Below are 22,943 nucleotides of genomic sequence, written 5' to 3' on the forward strand. Positions count from 1 at the left end.
CGAAAAGCCCTCTCTTCTGACGATCTACTGTAAACTTTCTTGTGCAAGAACGGGTTTGTAGTGTGGATGCTCCGCAAGTTTTTGCGCAAGAACAGCCATTCTTGCACAAGAAGCCTGCAGTGTAGACATAGCCTAAGAGCTCTCTCTTAAATGTTAACATTGCTCCTTCCTTGAGACTTTCACTCTCCTCAAGAGCACAAAGGCTGTGTGACCAGGGATGAGACTGTTCTACTGTGTTCTGGAAAATCTCATCTCTGTATCTGTCTTGGCTTCCTTAGCTCCCCCAGTTCACCCACCATGGTCTCCAAAGTCCATATAAGGTCCCTTAGGGCCAGGAGCTCCTTGCACCTGCGTATACGGCAGGTAATCATACATGCTATACTTGGTGCAATGAATAGGATAGCTTCCACTCTTGGGCTACATCTAGACTGCAAGCCTCTTTCGAAATAGTTTTTTTCAAAAGATACTTTCGAAAAAGCTTCTTTCAAAAAAAAGCATCTAGACTACAATCAGTACTTTTGAAAAAGCAAGCTGTTTTTTCGAAAGAGAGCACTCAGGCAGTCTGGATGCTCTCTTTTGAAAACGCACAGTTTGCATTACATAGCGTCTTTTTTCGAAAGAGCACTTTTGAAAAAAGGCGTTATTCCTTGTGAAATGAAGAGTACTGTCGTTGAAAGAAAAGCTGCGTTCTTTCGATTTAATTTTGAAAGAACACAGCTATAGTCTAGACGCAGGTAAAGTTTTTTTGAAAAAAGGCTTTTTTTGAAAAAACCCTGCATTTTTGGGGGGTTTGGGCTTCTTCCTACATTCTCTTTTCATTCCTACAGATTGTTCTTTTTTAAGTTTTTTTTTAAATAGGGTTTGTTTTTATTTTAAAGAATTTTAAAGACTAAGTATTCAGCCTATCTACACTACACAGAAGAACTCAGGAGACTGTTGCAATTATAAATGTCGATTTTTGACATTTAAAATTTAGCTTCATAAAATGTAAATGCTATTGTGTTTGTGTGTGCGATGTAGTTCTTATAATTCCTAATGTGCTGCTGCTGCATCTGCAAATTGAAATAGACAATGAGAATTATGTACTATTTCCAAACTTATCTTTCCAAGTTATCTCAAAAAATCACAAAGTACAGGTTGAACCACTGGTCCAGGACTCTTGGGCTATGTCTACACTGCAGGGGTTTTGCGGGATACCAGAGGTATCCCGGAAAAACCCCGCCACATCCAGAGACTGCATTTGTTCTTCCGCTTTTTTTCTGTGAAGAGCAAACATGCTCTTTTGGGGAGCCTTCTATTCCTCGTTTCTCGATGAATAAGGGCTCCTCTAAAAGAAGAGGCTTTTCTGCCATTAGGCCAAATGGCAGAAAAGCCTCTTCTGGAAAAACAATCGGAAAAAGCTACGCAAATTATGGAGCGCAATTTGCGTAGCTTTTTCCAATAAAACACGATAGTGTAGACATAGCCTTGGATGATGCTGGGCTAGAAAGCTTAAGCACAGAGGTTGTCGGCAGCTGAGAGCAGAGCCAGTAAAGCAGCAGTCTTAAACTAAATTTACCTTAGGGCTAGGAGGTGCAAATGGCTATGTAAACACCAGCTAAACTGTCAGCATGTAACTGTTAAAAATCCTACCAGTTACACAATTACACACACTGCAGATTGCGCAGCTTTACACTGCAGAGCCCGCAGCAAGTCTGGAGCAGGGTCAGGAGCTGCAAGCTAGTGCATACTGGGAGCGCCCTATAAGTGTGCAGTGGCTCCTAACTGTGGGCGCCACTCCTGATGCTGAATGCACTGTGGGCTCTACAGTAGGAGCTTTCTGCTACAGAGTACGTAGTGCAGGATCTAGCTCACAAAGCTCAGGGTCCCCTGCCCCCTGCAGCAGGACAAGACCTGCTAGTGCTCCAGCCATGTGGGGAAGAGGGGGCAACAGGCCTTAGAGCCCCTCTCCCACATGACTAGAACCACGTTGCCCTGTTGCAGGGTGCGGGAGAGAGTCCAGAGCATCCCTGCCTGCAAGCCGTCAGTTTGCCATCCCTGCCTTACAGGGACCTCATAATACAATTAAAGCAAAATGCAGGACAATGTAGCACTTTAAAGACTAACAAGATGGTTTATTAGATGATGAGCTTTCGTGGGCCAGACCCACTTCCTCAGATCAAATAGTGGAAGAAAGTAGTCACAACCATATATACCAAAGGATACAATTTAAAAAAATGAACAAATATGAAAAGGACAAATCACATTGCAGTGATTTGTCCTTTTCATATTTGTTCATTTTTTTAAATTGTATCCTTTGGTATATATGGTTGTGACTACTTTCTTCCACTATTTGATCTGAGGAAGTGGGTCTGGCCCACGAAAGCTCATCATCTAATAAACCATCTTGTTAGTCTTTAAAGTGCTACATTGTCCTGCATTTTGCTTCAACTACCCCAGACTAACACGGCTACATTTCTATCACTATAATACAATTAGGCAGCTTCAGTATTTTGGATACCATAGAGGATTTTTTCCTAGAATTGTCCTGATAATTAGTGATCTGGGTGCGGGTAGGTGAGGGGTCATTAGAATCTGGAGCTGGGCTTTTCCCTGCTTTCTGTGTCCTAGAGTTCAGTGTGGATCTTGTGTTGGACTTTCTGTTCTCCATTCTGTATACAAATGGGCTGCGTCTAGACTGGCATGATTTTGCAGAAATACTTTTAACGGAAAAGTATTCTTGCGCAAGAGGGCTTATCCCTGAGCGGGAGCGTCAAAGTATTTGCGCAAGAAGCACTGAATTCTTACATTAGAACGTCAGTGCTCCTGCGCAAATTCAAGCGGCCAGTGTAGACAGCCAGTCTAGACGTACCCATGGAATGATGCTCATGAGGCATAGGGAGCTTTCGGGGAGGGGCGGGGATTAGGTGTGTCTTCCCTGCTGTCTGCTGATCCGCTTTGCTTCAAGTAGAGACTGGGAGGGTTTTTCATTTGTCTGCATGGATGGATACTCTACCCTCAAGACTGCAGTGCTATAACAATAAAAGATAGCAAGTACTGGAAGAGAATCTTTGCTATAACAATAAAAGATAGTAAGTGCTAGAAGAGAAACTCAGAAAGAATTACTAAAATCAGTAACTACCATTTACTTACGTGTTTTTGAGCATTAGCTATTATTAAAACAAAACTAAATCATACAGTGACCTGCATCGCCCTGAGTAACAAAAGGAATAGAAATAACATTTTGCAGCAGAACAAAGCTGTAATTAAAACGGCTTACAGTGTGTGGGGGGCGGGGAGTGGAAGGTGCAAATCAGTGATTCCCGGGCAGCAGATAAAGACAAACGTGTGAAATGTTATGAGACTTCTCGTCTTCTCTTTAGCCCCCTTTTCCCATTTTTAACCCCCCGTAAAATAGTCAGCATACATCCATATAGCGGACAGGGCTACTGATCAGGATTTGTGATAGAGATGCAGCCCTGTAGTCTGGTGTAGCTGAAACAAAAGACAGGACTATGTAGCACTTTAAAGACTAACAAGATGGTTTATTAGGTGATGAGCTTTCATGGGCCAGACCAATTTCTTCAGATCAATATGTGGAAGAAAATCGGCACAACCATATATACCAAAGTGATACAATCAAAAAAAAATGACCACTTGTGAAACTGACAAATCAAATTTTAGAACAGAGTGGGGGTGAGAGGGGAAGGTTAGTTGCTGTGAGGTAGTGACATAGGGGTGATCAGTGGGGAAGCAAAGTGCTACATCGGTCTGTCTTTTGTTTGAGCAGGATTTGGTTTCAGCAGGTGAAACAGCCCCTCTGCCAGGGCCGCCCTGTGACTGGCGCCTCCTTGCCACTGGGGGCGGGGCTGTGTCTGCCCCTTCGGCCCTGCCTGCGCTGGAGCTTTGCCTCTGCCTTGCTCCCGCAGCGGCGTTTCCCTGCCGCTCCTGCCCCCGCCAGCCTGGATTGGAACCACGCCGGCAGCGAACGCTGACACGCAGCGAGGGCACGGAGACGGGCAGAGGGCTGCAGCCGAGCGACTGCGCATGCTCGGTGCCCCCGACATGCTCTCGCGAAGTAGCCCAGTCCCATAGGCTGCCGCACCGGCCGGGCCTCCGTAGCGCGGCGGCGCCGGGAGGGAAGCGAACGCAGAGGGCGCGGATTGGCTCTTTCCCCGCCAATGGGCGGTGCCGGGAAAAGGGGAGCGGGAGAGGGGGGGGGCTGCGTGTTTCCGGAAGACGTGGCGGCCGCTTCTGCTGCTGATTCCATCCCCCCCGCGCCCCTAGTTCCCCGCCGCCGCCGCCATGATCTCCCTCACCGACACCCAGAGTAAGCGTCTGCCCAGCCTGCGGGGGGGCGGGGCAGCGGGGGGGGCTCCGGCGGGCAGCGCGGGGGGAGGGGGCTGCGCAGTAGCGCGGTCCCGACGCCCCTTCCCCGGGCCGCGTGTCCAACCCCCCCCCCCAGCCTGGGACCAAGCCGCTGCCCCTTTGTTCCCGCAGCCGCGCTCTGTGTCCTGCTTCCCTGCCCCTCTTGAAGGAGATGGGGGGGGGGGGGAATCCCCTTCAGCGCTGCTGGGGGCGGGGCAGGCTCTTACCGGCTCCGGGGTCCTTTCCTGCTCGGCTCCGGCTGGCCACCCTGCCCGCCCCCGGCCCGCCAGACACGTGCGCCGGGAAGCTTCTCCTGTACCCGGGATCCCTGGGTGGGCTTCATGGGCCAAAGTGAAGTCTGAGCAGCCCCGCTTGCGGGGGGGTCTAAGGAGGGCTGCGCGGAGCTCTTCGACGAACCAGCCCTGCTTCATCTTCTTGCTCCTTCAAAACGGATACGCTGCCTCCGTCGCCATGCTCCCCCACCCCACCCTGCGTCTGATGAAATGTGGGAGCCGTTCCCCAGTTGACTTGGAAGACGAAAGTTTGAGGCAGTGTAGCTCCTTGTTAGTGCACCCTTCAGTAAAACGGGAGTGAAATAGGACCATCCCCAGTAAAGTTCTGCAGGTCGTAGCATATAACTGATCAGCCAACATACTCCATGATGTGAAATAATTGTGGGAACTATGGGTGTTACAAAACTAGAATCTGCTAAAAACAATAAGACAGAGGACCAGATTTACATTAAGGCTCTTTTATACTGCTTTCTCTTATACTGCTCTTATACAAGCCACTAAAGTGAGTGTAAATGTAATTTATGCCTACTTCAAGACCTCTTTAATTGCCTGGTTAGTGTAAAGGGACCTTAGTGTAAATGGAAACCAGGCCAAAACACAACGTATATTTCAGTAAGAATGGCCATAGTAGGACAGAGCAATGGTCCATTTAGCCAAATATCCTGTCTTCAAACCAAAGATAGGTGCTTCAGAGGGGATGAAACAGAACAAGGCAATCATCAAGTGATGATGCATTGTGATCCAGTCCCAGATCTGGCCCTCAGTGACTTAGGACACCCAAATCATGGGATTGCATCCGTTATCATTGCTGCTAATAACCACTGATGGAGCTGTTCTCCATGGACTTATCTTGCTATTTTTGAGCCTAGTTAAGCTTTTGTCCTCACCGCATCCCAAGACAGTGAGGTCTTCATGTTGACTATGCAAACTTACTGCCTGTTCATTTCACTGAATGACTCCTGGTTGTTGTGTAATCTGAAAAGGGAAATAACACTTCTTTATTTTCTCTCTCCACATAGGTTGCCTATGGCTACGTCTGCATTGCAAAGTTTTTGTGCAAAAACCTGTGGAGCGTCCACCTCTTAAATACACTTTTGTGCAAAGAAATCAATAATAAAACGTCAGAAGAGAGGGCTTTTTTTACAGTAGGTAAACCTCCTTTTATGAGGCATAACTCTCTTTTGCTCAAGAGTTCTTGTGCAAAAAGGCAAGTGTGGACGCTCCAGAGGGAAATGGGAAAAAGCACAGGTGCGCTTATGACCATTCTGTGAATGGCCATCAGAGCTTTCTTGCTCAAGAGGGTCCATGCAGTGTGGACAGTCTCTTGCGCAAAAACACATTGCTTTTGCGATGTGCTTTAAGGTGTGGAAGTGCTCTTGCACAAGAAGTCTTTGCGCGAAAACTATTGCACAAAAGACTTCTTGCGCAAGACGCATGTAGTGTAGACGTAGCCTATATGTTCTTTTTTTGGTGGGACTGTCCATATTTTAAGCCCTATCCTAGCCTGCTACAGTTAGTGGTTCTGCTACTTCATATTTAAGTCCATTCAGAACTCTTGGGAGAATATCATCTGGTCTTGGTGATTTATTACTATTTAATTTGTTTAAAAACCACTTCCATTTATACCTCAGTTTGGGACAGTTCCTCAGATTTGTCACCTAAGAATAGCTCAGGCATGGGAATCCTCCCTCACATCCTTTGCAGTGAAAACCAATGCCAAGATTTGTGTAGTTTCTTCATGAGGGCCTTGTCTCTCTTGATCTTTCCTCGCGCACCTTTATCACATGGTAGTCCCACTGATGGTTTGTCAGGCTTCCTACTTCTGATCTACTTTAAAAAAAATTATGCTAGTAATTGCAACAGCTGTTATGGGTTGATCTGTTCATCTCATCAGGATTTTGTCACTGCATGTTGTACAGTCTAATTAGGAATTCATCTCTCATTAGCCTGGTACTACTACATTTAGTCCCATGGCTAATGGATGTCTGATATGTCTTGCAAGCCCTGCTTCCTGGTGATGGTTGATGTTTCATCTCTTTTTCAGAATTCAAATTGATAAGGACATGGATGCTGTTTTCCTTTGCTAGTGTGAATAGAGTAGAAGAAGAGGGCAGATTCCAAATACAGTTCTCAGTCAATAATAGATATATTTAAAGTTAAATATGGGTGTGTATTTTTGAATGTTAGTTTGTGTGGATTTTTACAGTATTTTTAACAGAATATCTAAAGTAGTAATCTTGTCCATGTAATAGAGTGTAAATTTAATTAGATCTTGAATCTGTTTGCATTCCAAATGAAAAAGCAAGTTTTAAAAACATGCTGCTACAAATCAGTCCACAAAAATATAATTTGGATATTGAATGGTGTTAAACAACATTGAGAGATGAGCTCACAGAAGTGAGGAAGTTAAAGGCTATCAGAGTAGATACAGTTACCTGAAGGCTTTGCAAAATCTGTAAGTAAATAGAAGTGCTAGAATGGATCAGCTGCCAGTGTATTTTATCTTGAGCTGTCTGAGCAAGATAAGACAACACAAGGTACATCTATGCTGCGATTAAAAATCCACAGCTAGCCTGTGCCAGCTGCCTCAGGTTTAGAGAGCCTGGGCTATGGGACTGTTTAGTTGTAGTATAGACCAGTGAAGGGCAATCCAGGCTAGTGAGTGGGCTGTATGACTGACCCTCCATCTCAGTGGGCCGCAACATTGTCATTGTCATAACAAAGACTGTGTCCCAGCATGGGGTAATTTTGCTAACTGCACTTGCAGGGTATGCTAATTTAACCATAGCAATGCTTTGGATACAGAGAGAGCACACAGCGCTCAGAATGTTGTGTACAATCAGCAGGCATCTCACTTTGCATGCCCTTGCTTTATGTGCGTGTCACTTTAGTAATACCAGTAGGAAAAAAACTGCAGACGAAAACAGAATCTGGCATCTCTGTGCATGGGCAATGGTGAACAAACTGTCTCGTGGGCCACACATAGAACTCCAGTGGGCTGCATGCAGCCTTGAGGTGCAGGTTGCCCACCACTGGCTTGGGCTGGAATCCGGGCTCTAGAATCCTGCTAGATGGGAAGCCCCAGAGCTCTGGCTGCAGCCTGAGCAGGAACCTCTATGTTGCAATTAAATAGCTTCTTAGGCTGTGAGAGTCAGCTGGCACAGGCCATCTGCAGATACCTAATTGAAGTATGCAGTGTAATCAAAACGTCACCTTATTTACATTAGTGCTAGAACTGATGAAGCTTAGCTGCTGTTTACACAGCTGTAGGAGAACCTCACAAAAACCTCTGTCTAAGGTTATGTCTGCACTGCACAGCTTACAGCAGTACAGGTGTGCTTGTCTGTAAGGCATGCAGTTTGGTCACTGAGAGGTAGCTGTGTTAGTCTGATCTTGGTAAAACAAAAAAAGCAGTCATGTAGCACTTTAAAGACTAACAAGATGGTTTATTAGGTGATGAAGAAGTGGGTCTGTCCCAGGAAAGCTCATTACCTAATAAATCATCTTGTTAGTCTTTAAAGTGCTACATGACTGCCTTTTGTTTTAGGTTAGTCGCTCTTAATCTAGAGATCTACAGACAAAACCATCACCAATGAAGGGTGATAGCGTTTTCATCAGGAAAGCATCTCCCAATTACAAAGGGCTGTTTTGTAAAACTTTTGTCATTCGGGGATTTGTTTTCACACCCCTGAGCAACAAAAATTTTACAGACAGAAGTGCAGTGCAGACATAGCCTAGTATCAGGCCAAAGGCCCAAACTTGCAGCCCTTTCTGTTTTGATCTTGATCACTGTTGCAGAGAGAAATCTTCAAGATTTGGTCTTCAAACATCCCTACAGAAACTTGTATGATCTAACTCAGTGTTTCTGAACCAATGGTACGAGTACCCTTAGGGGTACTCAAGAGAAGTCGGTGGGAGGGTGTGTTCGTCAACACAACTGAAATTTGGAGAAAACTGAATTTTTGTTTTAAGTTTTACAGTGCTTTATTATTTTTGTACTTTTTAGACCCAAAAATTAAATAGCTTACCTGACTACGATTAAGTTGTTTAAATAAATGTGTTGCAATGGTAGAAAAAAAATTGTGTTTGAAAACTGTAGGTACTGGAGTACTTATAATTGTTTCTTTAAAGGGGATACTTTATTTAAAAAAAAAAGGTTGAGAAACACTGATCTAACTTACCTAATGAACTATAATTTAAAAAATTCAAACCTTGCTTTACTAATAATAAGTCACTCCTAATAAATCAGTGATGAAGCTATGTTTATTTTAGTCAACAATTGTGTTTGTATGTTGAGCTCCATTTCAATATGTAGCTTCCGATTTAGTGATGTAGTATTGCACAATATCATACAATACATTTCTCGAACACTTGCTACTTATAGATGACATTATCACAAAGTTTATGACAAGTTGGAAGCTTTAAGGTGAATGAGCTAAACTTGAAGCAGGACCTTACTTTATATTCCATGCTCAGGACAATTTTAATATAGCCATAGAGAATTCTAACCCCCCTATTAATACAAGAATTGAATGTTTCCACATTTTACCTTAATTTTTGCAGCCTATTCATGTCAACTCTCAATTTGTGAAATAAATTTTCTTATTCATGTATATATTGATGTTACTTTTTTACTAACTTTTTTAAAATTTTGTTTTTTATATTGCAGAGATTGGAATGGGATTAACAGGCTTTGGGGTATTTTTCCTTTTCTTTGGAATGATTCTCTTTTTTGACAAAGCACTTTTGGCTATTGGAAATGTAAGTGTTCATATTTTAGTTTGTTTCTACACCTAGTTTTGATGTGGAAAGATAGGACATTTTTAAGTCTGATGCATTTGTATTGAACATTGTCTTTAGGACCCTAGATTTAGAATGGACCATCAGGGTCATCTTCTAGTCTACCTGCCTGCCAAGATATAGGATTTGTTGTGTATTAACTGTTCAGGATAGATGGCTATCCAGCCTCCTTTTGCAAACCTCCAGTAAAAGAGCTTCTATGACTTCCCAAGGGAGTCTATTCCATTGTCCTACTTTTCTTCCACTTAGGAAGTTTTTCCTGAGATGTAATCCAAATCTGCTATAATGACTAAAATGGAATCTGGTATAAAAGAGACATTATGTTCAATGACTATAAGTGCTGAACTTTGACTGACACTGAAAGTTAAATCAATCTCCCACCACTCCAATGGTGCCATTGAGTCAGGCTTGGGTCAGCCTCAGTGAAGAAACTTGTGCTGCAGCTTCTTGTGTCACCGATTCAATAGATTGGACTTCTAGGATTGACTGTTGTGGCTAAGTTTACACAGCAAAGAACCACCTGGGCCAGCTGACTTGGACTCATTCTGTGGGTCTGTTTCATTGTTATGTAGCTTTCTGAGCATGGGCTGGAGCATAGGCGATGGGTATGCGGTGGGGTGAGAGAGTCACAGAGCTCAGGCTGCAGCCTGAGCCGTGAAAGCCCGACATAGCTTTTTTTTAATCATCTCGTTTGTAAGATAACTTAGAGTGTACATATTTATTTCCATCCAAGAACTCTAATATTCTGTAAACACTAACAAATTTAACCTCTTAACATTTTTGTGGGGTAGCGAAGTATAATTAAGTGCAAATTGCTAATAATCAGCAATTAAAAAAAACACTCCTTGTCTGTGGTGTGTAGGAATTTTACTAGTCAGTGCCTTTATCTTCTGGAGTCTTAGGTTTTCAAATTTTAAAAAAATGTAGCTTTTGTAGTAGATAACTTTCCTACATAAACTGAATATAAACTGATGTTCCCATTGTAAATCTGACCATTCCAATACTTCTGGTGGTGTTCGCGGCTTTGCCTGTCTATAGAAAATGAAACTGACTCGAAATGTGTTGTTTTTCAGATAAGCTAAGAATGGTAGCAGAAGTGCCTTCCTCATAGCATCAAGAAAGAGAATTTCAATATGGCAAAACATACATAAAATAAATGTTTGGCATACAAAAGGAAAAAAACAAAAATATAGGGCAGGAGATAAAATAACTCGATGTAGGGAAAGTGATAAAAGGTGGGAGAGAGAAACAGAGCAAACAGAACTGAAGACCACAAAAGAAAAGATATACTGTCTTTATAGGAAAAGGGGGGGGGGGGTGAGTGACACCAAAAAGAGAAAAAAAATTCAATAAGAGAGCAGTAAGAAAGGAGTAAGAGTGACATAGTACACAAGTGTCTTATTCCTTTAAAATATAGGTGTGGCTTTGAGGGATTTACAGCACAAGCATATTTCACTCTTGCTCAGGGGTTCTCAAATTTCATTGCATCATGACCCACTTCTGATAACGGAAAATTACTTCAAGACCCCTGGAGGTCGGACTGAAGCCTGAGCCCATTCAGGCTCCAGTGCCTAACGTAAGGGGGAGCCAAAGCTCAGCCCCACTACTCCAGGCATGAAGGGCAAAACTAAAGCTAAAGGACTTCAGCACCAGGCAGGGGGCCTGCACTCCAGGTTCTGGCTTCAGTCCTGGTTCCCAGTAAGATTAATCCAGTCTTGACACTATTCAAATAGGGTGGCGACCCAGTTTGAGGTACCAACCCACCAACCACTGCTCCAGCTAGTAGGATTAATTCTCATGCTGGCAGGTGGCAGTTGTGATTGGAGAAAGATAATTAGACCTGGTAGCTGAGTGTCAACTGTTAGCAATGGGACTAATTGGGCAACAAGATGAGTAGCATTTAGTCTACAACAGTGATCGATTGATAAATTAATCTCAAAGCTGTGATGTAGTGATACCGGGGTGATACTTTTTAATTCTTCCATTATGTTATAATGAATCTATTTAAAATATCTTATTATACATTATGTTAAATACTTATTAGGGTTAGAGAGTTAATGACTTACAGAAACACTGCCAAAGTTAGTCGAGCAAACTGTAACCTACTACCACTTATAAGGGTTTGTGTACACTAAAAGTTATTAAACAGTCCAGGGCTTCAGCATGGGTCGCAGACATGATTAGAGTCATGTCTACATTACAAAATACATGCTGTAATTTTTGGAAATAACTTTTGTCACAGAGATACCTGACAGTTGTGTTTGTAAGGTAGATAATTTGCATGTCTAATATACAAACCGGGGGGGGGGGGGGGGGACAAGGGGCTGAGGTTAATACTTTCACATCGTAACATTTCTATCTTTGTAGAATGGTCATTAAACATTTGTAAAACCCAAAGTCATTTCGGAATATACTCTCTCATTCATTGTTGGATTTTTTCTGTATCTCTTTCAGGTTTTATTTGTGGCTGGCTTGGCTTTTGTTATTGGCTTAGAAAGAACATTTAGATTCTTCTTCCAGAAACACAAAATGAAAGCAACAGGCTTTTTCCTGGGTGGCGTGCTTATAGTTCTCATTGGTTGGCCCTTGATAGGAATGATCCTTGAAATTTATGGATTTTTCCTTTTATTCAGGTAAGATTTGTTTAAAATGGGGTGCTTCATTTGGTTTTTTTTGCTATTAGTGGGAAATGTGTTTGCTACGCCGGCAGTACTCATTGCCTCCATAATAGCTGCTAAGCTGAAATTATATCTATAAGCACGCTTTATAATTTAAATCCTGAATTGGTATTTGTAACAAGCTGAAACTTGGTGTGTACTAGTCTGATGTTTTTAAAATCAACATCACCTAAAGCTATTTGATATTTGTTACATACATGTGACAAATTGATGTTGGTAATTTCACACTTCTCTCCCAAACCATGCAAAGATATTTTTAAAGATCCAAAATCTCCTTTGGGCTCAAAATGTGGACGTTGTATAATAAAAACACCACCAGCAGCCCCTGGAAATACCCAGCTTAAATCCTAACACACACTATGTTCTTTTGGGAAAAAAAAATATTTAAACATTTCCCTCTACTGTTTGCAATCCTGGTATTGTGCTAGTGTATGAGAAACAAATTACAACAGACTTATTTTTGTTATACGGTCACCTTATGTTTCAATGCTTATGTCTGTCATAATCACTTAAAATGGAGTAGGATTTTGTTACACGGTTAACAAAACTGAATTTTATGTACATTTGAAAAATCATTCATATATAATACATTTCATACTTGTACCTAGAATTTCCCATAAGAAGCCATTTATTATTTTTCTTCATATCACTTTTGCCTTGCTGAAATCCCCATCCCTTGAAGGGAAAGGGAAAAATGTCACTCAGAGATGACATCATAGATTTTTTTTAACTTACCCCTGAACTTCTGATGAAATCAGAACTATTTAATTGAAATTGTTGTGTGACTCATGACTCCAGAATTACGGATTTTGAATGGTTAACCAGAAAGCCTCACCCTTATGGAGAAGCTTACCGGCTCCAGTTAACTGGCAGGGAGCTTCTCCAGCCCCACAGGGCCTACTGAAGGCAGGAGCTGCTCCCACCAGCTAGCTGGAGCAGCCCTTGTCTGCAGCAGGGAAGAAGAGGGGGACTCCAACCCAGTGGGGCTGGAGCAGCCCCCTACATGTCCCCCTAAATGGATTAATGGGTTAAACATAATTAAATGGGATCCCAATTAAACTGGATTTTGCATCCCTATCCAGAACAGTAGCCACTAGCATATTTTCCATGGTGCTTTAGTGGCAGGTGAAAATTAATGCAGTTGCTATGGAAGTCAAAAGAAATGTAACTCGGATCATAATCTCTTTTACTAGTGAATGTTGGGTATATAGCTCTATATTTAAACATTAGGGTGGCATAGGGATGTAAGTGGCTAATCAACTAATCGATAAGCAGGGGCTTATCGGTTAGCACTATAGACTAGTTGCATTCCTCCCCTCCCCACCCTGCTATCGCTGTGAAATATTAAGAGCCGGGAGCTGGCCCACAAAGATGCTGGCTCAGTCCCTAGTCCCAGCTGGGACTCTCATTAGTCAGCATTAACCCTGTTTCCCCCACAGCTGCTCTGCATTACAAGGGACAGGGGAACTGGTGTGTGCGCAGCTCCCCTGTCTCTTGTAATGTAGAGCGGCAGCAGGGAAGGTTATGCTGGGACCTGGCGCAAACCAGACTGAGTGCTCTAACTGCCGATCCTTATAGATTAATCAGTAGTGAATAATTTTTTTTATTGACTACTCGATTAGGAAAGTAACCACTTTTTGACATCCTTAGGCTGGGAATTTCAAAAGCAGTATTGACCTGCCTTTGCTCCTTCTGAAGTCAATGGAATTTTTATTGTTGACTTAAGTGGGAAAAGAGTTATGTCAAAAGCAGAGTGCTTTTAAAAATCCCATCTTTAGATACTAATTTAGAACTTCCTAGTTTTTGTTGGTCCAAGTTATTTCATTCTTAACTTGCAGCATATCACCACAAATCTTTTGCAATTCGATATTAATTGTTAATGCACCAATTACTGAAGGAAGTCTTAGATCAGAGAGGCAATTTTGTTTTTGTCACTTGTAAATTGACTTTTCAATTTTGATAAATTTGTAAAAGCACATGTTGATAGGAACTTCATCATATCCTTAAGAGATCATAATATGAATAATTTCAATATGTGTGTCATAATGGTCTATTTGAATGTATTATTTGCATCTCTAATCAGCCATTTTACAGCAAAAATTGTTTTGGTAACACTTCAGAGCTTTAAAGCAACAAAGGACATTGTAAGAAAAAATTCTGAAATGTCCGTGGTGGTACTTCATGCATCAAGAATGTTTGCTGTGTGACAGAATTTTAATATATATATGAAAGAACAATCTCCAAAGTAATGAAGTGGCTAAAGTCAATTCTACATAAAGTCTTACCACAGTCTTTTAAATGAAAATAATTATTATTAACAAGAGACATTAAAGAACTCTCATAGTCTTTCAAACCTAAAAGACTTCGGAGCATAAAGCCACTTCTTTTCTTGACACTTCTTAAATTTGTTTTAAAATAAGTAGTTACTATTTTTTTAGCCCATCTCCCTCATAATGCTGCATTTGTGATATGCTGACTTCTGCAATAGGGATGTTAAATTTCGATTAATTAACTAATCAAATAGTCGATGGGATTTCTATTGACTATTTGATTAGTTGATAAGGACTAGCATGGTGTTCCACCTTTGAAATGCACATTTCAGAGGTTGAAACACCATGGGGAGCCCAGGGCCAGCGGAGAGTCCCCTGTTGACCCCGGGCTCCATGCGGCGCTTCCGCTTTGAAATGTACAAGAGCCCCAGCAGGAACTTCTGTACATTTCAAAGTTGGAACGCTGCAGTTGCGCTGCTGCCCCATCCCATGGAGCTGGAGCAAACCAGCTTTTAAGCTGTCTTCGTCCAGCACTCCCTTCTTTTCTCTCCCCTCCCCTCTTTGCTGCCTCTTTGTGATAGAGGCAGTAACGGGGAGGAGGGAGCGACTAGTCGACTAGTGTGTCGACTATCCAGTAAGCTTTTGCTTATCAGATAGTTGACTAGTCGATTAGTCGCTTACATCCCTATTCTGTAATAGACTGCAGTATCAAAAAAGTAGGTGTGACTGCTGCAGAATCAAGTAGAAAGAATAAGTTCTCTTCCATACATCAGTCTGAAATGTCAAAAGAAACCAGGAAATAACTGGCCAAATGCATAGCTGCAGCAAATGTCTAATAAGTGGCTGCTGCGCTGAGACCTTCATTACTTTATAAAATGCATTTGCACTACATTAACGGTATACTATAAACCAGTGGTCTCCAACCTTTTTACACCCAAGATCAATTTTTAAATGTCAGGGCAAGCCAAGATCTACCCCATCCCTTCCCCAAGACCTCACCCCTTTCTTGAGGCCCAGCCCTCTCTGTTCTCTTCCACTCCATCATTTCCTGTCCTCAGCCCTTACTCGCTCTCTCACTGGGTGCAGGCTCTGGGGTGGGAATGAGAGATTTGGGTGTGGGAAGGGATGAAAAGTGCAAGGTTTGGGGGGGAATCTTGGTACAGGAGGAGGTGGAGAAGGGGCTGCTGGTTCAGGAAGAGAACTCCAGGCTGGAGAGTGTTGGGGTCAGGTGGAGGGTTGGGGTGTTGAGTAAACCACAGGCTCGTGGATGTGAGGGTGCAGGAGTTCAGGTTGGGGTGTAGGAGCAGCTCAGAGCAGGGGGGTTGGGAGCATGATTGGCTCAGGACACAGATTTTCAGTGTGTGGATGGTGCAGTAGTGTTGTGGCAGAAGACTGGAGATGTGAGAGGCTAAGGACAGGGGGTTCCAGTGTATGATAGGCTCAGGGTTGAGGGGTGGGGTTGGGGATGCAAGGGTGTTATGATGCTGCGGCCAGATGGGGGCTTGTTGGCCAGGCTTCATTTTTTAATAAAATATTATGTCCAATACAAACATTTCAGCACTGTCTTTATTTATGGGAGGAGTGGGGAACTTGTTTTGGGTCGGGGGTCACTGACCCACAAAAAAAATCAGTCAGGGACCACACAAGTAAGATGCAAAAAAACAACCCCTCCAAATCCCCCCAAGCCTCACTGATGAGATACCTCCCTCTCCTGGCACCCCAGCCCCATGTGGGGGAGGATAGGTAGGACTGAGGTTCAAGGCCTCAGGCCAGATTAACTCCTGGAGTTCCAAGTTAGTGGAATTTATGGGACCCTCTACGCTCTGAGGTGGGGCCAAAAATGAGGGATCCAGTGTGCAGGACAGGGCTGCCAGTGAGTGGAATGGGGATGGGGTGCAGAATCTGGGTGGAAAACAGGGTACAGAGGCAAATGTCTGGCCAGGAGGGAGGGGACAGGAACAGGGTGCTGGTGAGTGTCTGGCTAGGAGGCAGGGGGCAGAGTGCTGGTGGGTATCTGGCCATGAGCTAGAGGCAGGGTGGTGGTGGTGTCTGGGCAGGGTACTGGATGGCGTCTGGCCAGGGGGCAGGAGCAGGGTGCTGGTGGGGCCCTGGACAGGAGGCAGGTGGGAATCTGGCTGGGGGCAGGATGCTGGTGGAGGCTGGGGTAGGGGGCAGGTGGGGCCCTGGGCAGGGGATGGGATACTTGTGGGGGTGTGGGCGGGGGGGCAGGTTGCTTGTGGGGGGCCTGGGCAGGGGGGCAGGGTACTCGTGGGGGTCTAGGCTGGGTGAGGGGACAGGGACAGCTTGGCTGGTACCTGGGGGTCCCGCAACAGCATGCCAGGTCGGGACTCAGGAAGCACTTGCACTGCTACCCCCTCCCCAGACTCTTCCTGAAAAGCTGGGTCTGTCATGCTGCCAGGGACTTCGTTCCCCCTTCTGCCTTCCTGCATGGGGGGAGGGAGTAGGAATCCCGGGACTGCGCGCCAGCTCCAACTGCTCAGCTACCCATGGCAGCGCATGCTCCTGAGTAGTTGGAGCTGGTGTGCAGTCCTGGGACGACGACGACTCCTCTCATTCTCTCCCCACACCCCCCACAGGAAGGCAGCAGGAGGAAGGAAGTCCCCGGTGGCACGACAGACCCAGCATTTCAGGAAATGCATCAGCTGTTTGGGGGAGGGGAAGAGCAGCCCGCATGCTTCCTGAGACACCAGCTCTGGCATACAGCTGTGGGACTTCACTCCCCCCCCCCCCCCCCCCCCACGCTGCAGGAAGCTGACACTACCTCCATTTTTGCAGGACTCAGGGGTTGGGAAAATGACGGGGCTGGGTCGCCTCACTATCAACTGGTCGTGCCCTCCCCCCCCCCCCCCCCCCCCCGATCGACCACAGTCGATCATGATTGACAGGTTGGGGACCATGGCTATAAATAATCAATTAAATTAAACTTACTGTCACAGTAAGTGAACAGATGACATTTTAATGACGTACCCTTTGTTTTTGTAATTATTTGCTTATTTAATTGCCAGAAGTGGTAATCTGCAAAAGTCCCAGGTTACTCAGGAAGTTTTTTCAAAACTAAACATTGAGAGAGATTATCTTTCACCTTAAAACATCAAATCAGCCCCTGTATCTGTCATAATCTACTATAGCGTCAGCTTCTGAAATACTTTTATGCCCAAATATAGGATTAAATTTATGGGTAAAATGTGTTTAATTTCTATTAAATACTGGTGCAGTTTTCAAAAAGTACTTCAGTCTTTAGGATTGCAGGCTTCAGTGACCCTTAACATGCTCCTAACTCACTTAGATACTTTATTGTATTTATTGGGTGGGATTTTCAAAACATTTGAAAGGGGGGAGGAACTATTTTGAATGTTGTATTTTCCCCTGCAATTTCTTTTTCTCACTTTCCTCCTAAAATAACAGATCCTGTATATGTGTGCCAACATTTTTTCCTACTAACAAGCCACAAGTAATTTTTTTAATGCAATCTCATTTCAAATAACTCATTCTTTCCTCCTGTTTCGTATGTCAGAATATCATCATGTCATGCTGGACCCATGTCACACTGCAATGTTTTTGTTTACAGGGGTTTCTTTCCTGTGGTGATTGGTTTTATTAGAAGAGTGCCAGTGCTTGGTTATCTTTTGAATTTACCTGGTATAAGCTCAGTAAGTATTCATCTACGTAACATTAACTTTGGAATCTTATCATGTTGTACGTTTATCAAATACTAATGCAGTAATACTATGCACATAGTCATCGAGCGATAAATGAGATTGGTTACAATGTGTATTTTTGTACAGTTCTTGCACCATACGGCTCATATTCAGTCCTAAAGAAGAAATTAAAATTAGTTTCCATGGCAGCCTCAGCACTAAAGAGACTTATAGCGAATTGATTATTCCTGCATCATTGTAGTCAAGTTTTGAATCACAAATGCATGTTACAAATGCCAGTGACCCGAGACAGCATTATTCACGTACAACAGGGAGGCAAAAATAATGTTAGGAGTAGTTTTAACCCTGACTTACGTTTTTATGTTTAATCAGTTTATTTTGTGTAAATCAAGCATATAAGAGTCACAGAGTAATTTCAGTCTCTCATACACCTTCAAGAATATGCCTAGCACCTGGTTCTAGGCATGAGCATACTTTGTGTAGGTCATTTGGTACTATATTAGTAAATAGATTCTTTGAATGAGATCTACTGGATATTATTCATAATTCCAGAAGAACAATTGTGATGTAGAATGGAAGGATGTCTGGAAGCAGAGACTTGTCAATGTTAATGCAGGTATAAGAAAGTAGACTAGATTCACTATTTTTTACTATACGGTAAAATGAAAATATTGTTGATCCATAAACTTTCATGTGATACATAATCATTCATCTAATTAATACTTATTCAGGTCCATTATGCTTGGGCTAAGCTTTGCCACTTACTAGGATTTGTGTTTTTCAAATGTCATTTTCTTATCAAAATAGCCAAGAAATAGAAAAGGGGCAAATAGTGCCAGGGAGAGGTTAACCTAGGATTTGTGCTGAGTGTACGTCCCTTAGTATTTAGAAATTTGTAATGGGAAACATTTTCACTTTAGTTTTGAAAACTACCATTTAATACATACATAATAAAATGCAAACGCTGTACAACTAAGACATACAAAGTCCAGTATGCAAAGATGGATTCATTTTAAAGTTCAAGTTCATCTATTTGAATGTTGTAGTCTGACAGTGCCAGGCCAAGGCCTTGCTCATAATCCATGATCAATTGAATGTTCCACTCAGCAATTGATCTTACCTATATATATAAATTGATCTTAATGGGGTTAAATCCTATTTAAAAAGATAATTGTTAATGTTTTGTTCAAAGCCTACGTAGGCTCAGAAGAGAATCCACAGTAATGGTCAGTTGAAATATCTTATTTGATCTGTTAATGCATGAGTGGCTGATATGTTTTCCTTTTAGTTAATATTTATATTTTATTGTATTTTATTTTGGCCATGAAGCTAGCAGTGTTACCTGCATTTTTCTGATTTATGTTTTCATTCTGTTGCATCTTCATGTTGCACTGTTAATATCCACAAAAAACATACCATGCAGAAACACAAAATTGCAATGTAAGGTAATGTTAATGTTTACAAATGTATATACTGTATCTCATGAGACCTTGGTGAGTACTATTTGACTATAATCATTTTCAGTCACCTACTAAATGCACCCAAGTACTAATTTATATTTTTGAGGTAGCATTTTGAATGTGCAGACATAAACATGCAGATAACTTAAAGAATTATTTCTTTTGTCTCTTCTCTCCTACAGCTTGTAGATAAAGCTGGAGAAAGCAACAACATGGTATAATGTCAAGTGGGCAGAAATTCTGGTTCTAAATTTATTGTATTATTTATAAAGTCCTTTTTGAAGAATATTCAGCACAAAGATTAAATTGTGTACAAAGGAAGAGCTTGTAACATTCTTTACATAAAGGTTTAATTTAAAATGTGTAGTCTACAAAATACATCATTAGACAAGAAACTCAGCAAGCATGCTTCTGAGACAAGCTACTCCAAGAACTTGGGAAGTAAACTGAAGAGATGAAAGTCATGGGATAACCCATGTTACAACTGTTCAGGACTGGTTTTAATGTTTTTGGAAAATATGCTAACCATAATGAACCCTCATGGAACTAACGGTGCCTGTACTTTACCTCCTTATTTTGAAGGCTTGGTAGTGTGAACAGGTTATTTTTAAAGTGTTCTCCTTCTACCTACCTAATCTACCGCCTGCCACTTCAAAAAAAAAAAAAAGGGGGGGGGAGGGAAATATTACTATTGTTTAACAAAATGTCTTTCATGCATGAAAGTTAAGATGCATAATCATTTTAAACATATGTAACAACACAGCAAACCCCTTTACACTTCTGCTGTAAACATTTTTGTAAATGTGTGGCTAAAATAAAACTTCATTGTTATCTTCGTTTTTCATAGCCAAATGTAAGTTGATTGGATTTGCCTTCAATTTTGAAATATGCAAAAGGTCAGTCTTTACTAAGTTCAGTCTAAAATCGCAATTGGTTCAGAATTTGGACAGTTTAGATGGGAACTCTTGATACTGACTTACACTCCTTTGGATTTTTTTTTCCTTGCTTCATGTTAATGTTTCACATCAAGATGAGAATGTAGCCCTTTGCCACTGAATAAACTTTTGCATGTCATGTTTAGTTAATGAAATTTGGTTTTCCTACCCAATATTTCCTACTCAATATGAAACATGTTTTTAAAAAGTTGGAGGCTCAGGCTTCCTTTTGCCATAGAACTACCAGTTACAGATCTCATTTTTACAATAACAAAATCAAATTTTAAACTGCGCGAGAGTTTCTGAAAAATTAAATTAACTAAAAAATAAATGCCGGTTTGAATGTCTATTTATACGACTTGATTGCTGCTTGATATCAGTCATTTGTAAATTATTTATCCCATCAATCATGAAAGCAATTGGATAATTACAGAGTATGTATATTATCTGAACTATAACTTTCTTTTGCCTAAATTGTGGTAAATGAAAATTGCATATAGTTCAGAGTAGTTTTTTTTCTAATATTGTTGGAATGTCTAATATGCAGTTCCAGTAAATCTGGATTCATCGTATTTTACATCTAAAATGATTGGCAAGTAATTTGTATCTGTGCAAACCTTGACTTCAGCAGTTTTTCAGTATTTTTTTATTCCAGTAGCAATAGTCTCATCAATCTAATGAGTGATTCTTTCGAAAAGTTAGAAAATACTAAACTAATTTTTTTTATAACGTATTTAAGATGGGATGAGCCATCACATACAAAATATACATTTTTGGAAGGCGTTTTAAATCATCTTTGCATAGGTGGTGGGTTTTTCAGTTGCAGATCTATAAATCACATGGCTTATATTCTAAAGTTCCAAATTTACTTTTCTTCTGGGGAACAATGTAATGGAAGGTAAAATGCAAAGCATTTGGGGAACAAAATGAATCGAGTGATACCCTGGTAGTCCAGTGCATCTTTAAGCTTAGTCAGTGCGCATTATGGCTTTTTAATTTTAATAATGAAAGATCTTGGTTGTGGATTGGGCTGTTTGGTCTGTTATTTTCCTGATGTGTGTTAATTTACAAACAGGAATAAATATCACTTGTGGCGCCTACCTCGAGAAGAAGCTATTTGAATTGCCCTGAGTATCTGTTCTGTTTCAAGCAATGCCTTTCTGACACTAGTTAATTTACTTTCTGAACAACCAAATGGGCTTGAAATACTAGTTTGCATCAGCATCATGAGAATCAATTTAAAAAAAATCAATGTATTTCATTTACAGTAGATGTGGGAAAATGCTATGGTCTTTTCAGTAATCTAAAGTGCAAAATCTGGATTATACCACATGACTGTTTGCTGTAGTTCTATTTTTGGAAGCAAATTGCTTGATAAACTTACGCCAAGAACCTTTCTCCATAAACAATTTGGACAGAACCTTTAAAGTGTGACATCTTTTTGTCCCATGGTCTCTCAGCCCTTCATTGAAACAGAGAGGTCTGGAAATTACCTCTCTTCTACTTGAATTCACTGTTTCACATCAAGTGTCAGCCAAGTGGTGCTCATTTTTTGTCAGAAGTGAGACTGACAAATATACTACTCACCTGATGGGACAGTGTTGTGCGTAGCATTTAGCAAGCTGTATCCCTCAAGGTAACAGTCTCAAAGACAAGCATCAGTTTTGCTAAGTACCTGTAGGTGGTAGGGAAGAAGTCAAACTACTTCTTAGCCTTAAGTGTTTCTGTCACTGCAAAAATGTATCTTCTGTGACAGAAACATACTTGGAGCATTTCCTCTTTTAAATGTAATTTATAATTGCTGCATTAAGGCTTACTAACAGATCTACCCTGATCAGATGAATACTGTAAATACACTTGTCATACCTTGAATAAATGAGTACTTTTTTCTATTGTTTATGTCTTATTATTTTAACTGCCTCATCTTTGAAGAAAATATTCTGTACCATTTTGTTTGCAGGAAAATGGACACTGCAGTTCTTACGTGCGTTGCTTGATTGTACAGTGAAGCAAATGGAGTCTGGAATGAGGGTCTTGTATTAGATCTTCGGGGCATTCTTGTAGTAATGTTGGTCCCAGGATATTGGCAAGACAAGGGGAGTGAGAATACTTTTTATTGAAACAACCAGGATATTGGCAAGACAAGCTTTTGAGCTACATAGATCGCTGTGTAACGGGAAAGATTACTTCACCCACCATGTATTTTTTTTAATTAGACAAAATTTCTTAGGCATCCCTATTGCTACTATAAATATTTGACCATTTAACAGAATTTCTTAACTGACATACTTTTCACAAGTAGCAATCAGAGAAGCAATGTGGTTCAGAGGGTATGGTACTCAACTGAGATTCAAAAGGCCTATGTTCCATTCTTAGCTCTGTCAGGGTACGTCTAACTGCACAGCTATTTCAAAATAAGTTATTCCGAAATAGTTATTTCGAAATAGGTTATTTTGAAATATGTCTACATTGCAGGGAAG

The 22,943-nt window shown here is 41.7% G+C and overlaps 2 protein-coding genes across 3 annotated transcripts in view; one reads left to right on the forward strand and one right to left on the reverse strand.

Moving 5' to 3' along the window:
* RECQL (RecQ like helicase) overlaps positions 1-4,803 on the reverse strand; it is a 43,844-nt gene extending 39,041 nt beyond the window's left edge. The window contains exon 1 of the mRNA XM_075898057.2: positions 4,575-4,803. The gene's annotated coding sequence lies outside the window, so the exon portion shown is untranslated. The remainder of the gene's footprint in view (positions 1-4,574) is intronic.
* On the forward strand, positions 4,137-22,357 carry GOLT1B (golgi transport 1B). Of its 2 annotated transcripts, XM_075898088.2 has the most exons (6): positions 4,161-4,309; positions 5,660-5,785; positions 9,310-9,401; positions 11,895-12,073; positions 17,978-18,059; positions 19,711-22,357. In XM_075898088.2, the coding sequence occupies exons 3-6, from the start codon at positions 9,318-9,320 to the stop codon at positions 19,747-19,749; spliced, it is 384 nt and encodes a 127-aa protein (XP_075754203.1). In that variant the 5' UTR covers positions 4,161-4,309; positions 5,660-5,785; positions 9,310-9,317; the 3' UTR covers positions 19,750-22,357. The 2 variants fall into 2 exon arrangements, with proteins under 2 accessions (XP_075754197.1, XP_075754203.1); XM_075898082.2 differs by lacking the exon at positions 5,660-5,785 and having other exon boundaries at positions 4,137-4,309.
* The last annotated feature ends 586 nt before the right edge of the window (positions 22,358-22,943 follow it).

The sequence above is a fragment of the Pelodiscus sinensis genome, chromosome 1 (assembly GCF_052426305.1).
Source record: "Pelodiscus sinensis isolate ZL-2025 chromosome 1, ASM5242630v1, whole genome shotgun sequence".
NCBI classification, from domain to species: domain Eukaryota; kingdom Metazoa; phylum Chordata; order Testudines; family Trionychidae; genus Pelodiscus; species Pelodiscus sinensis.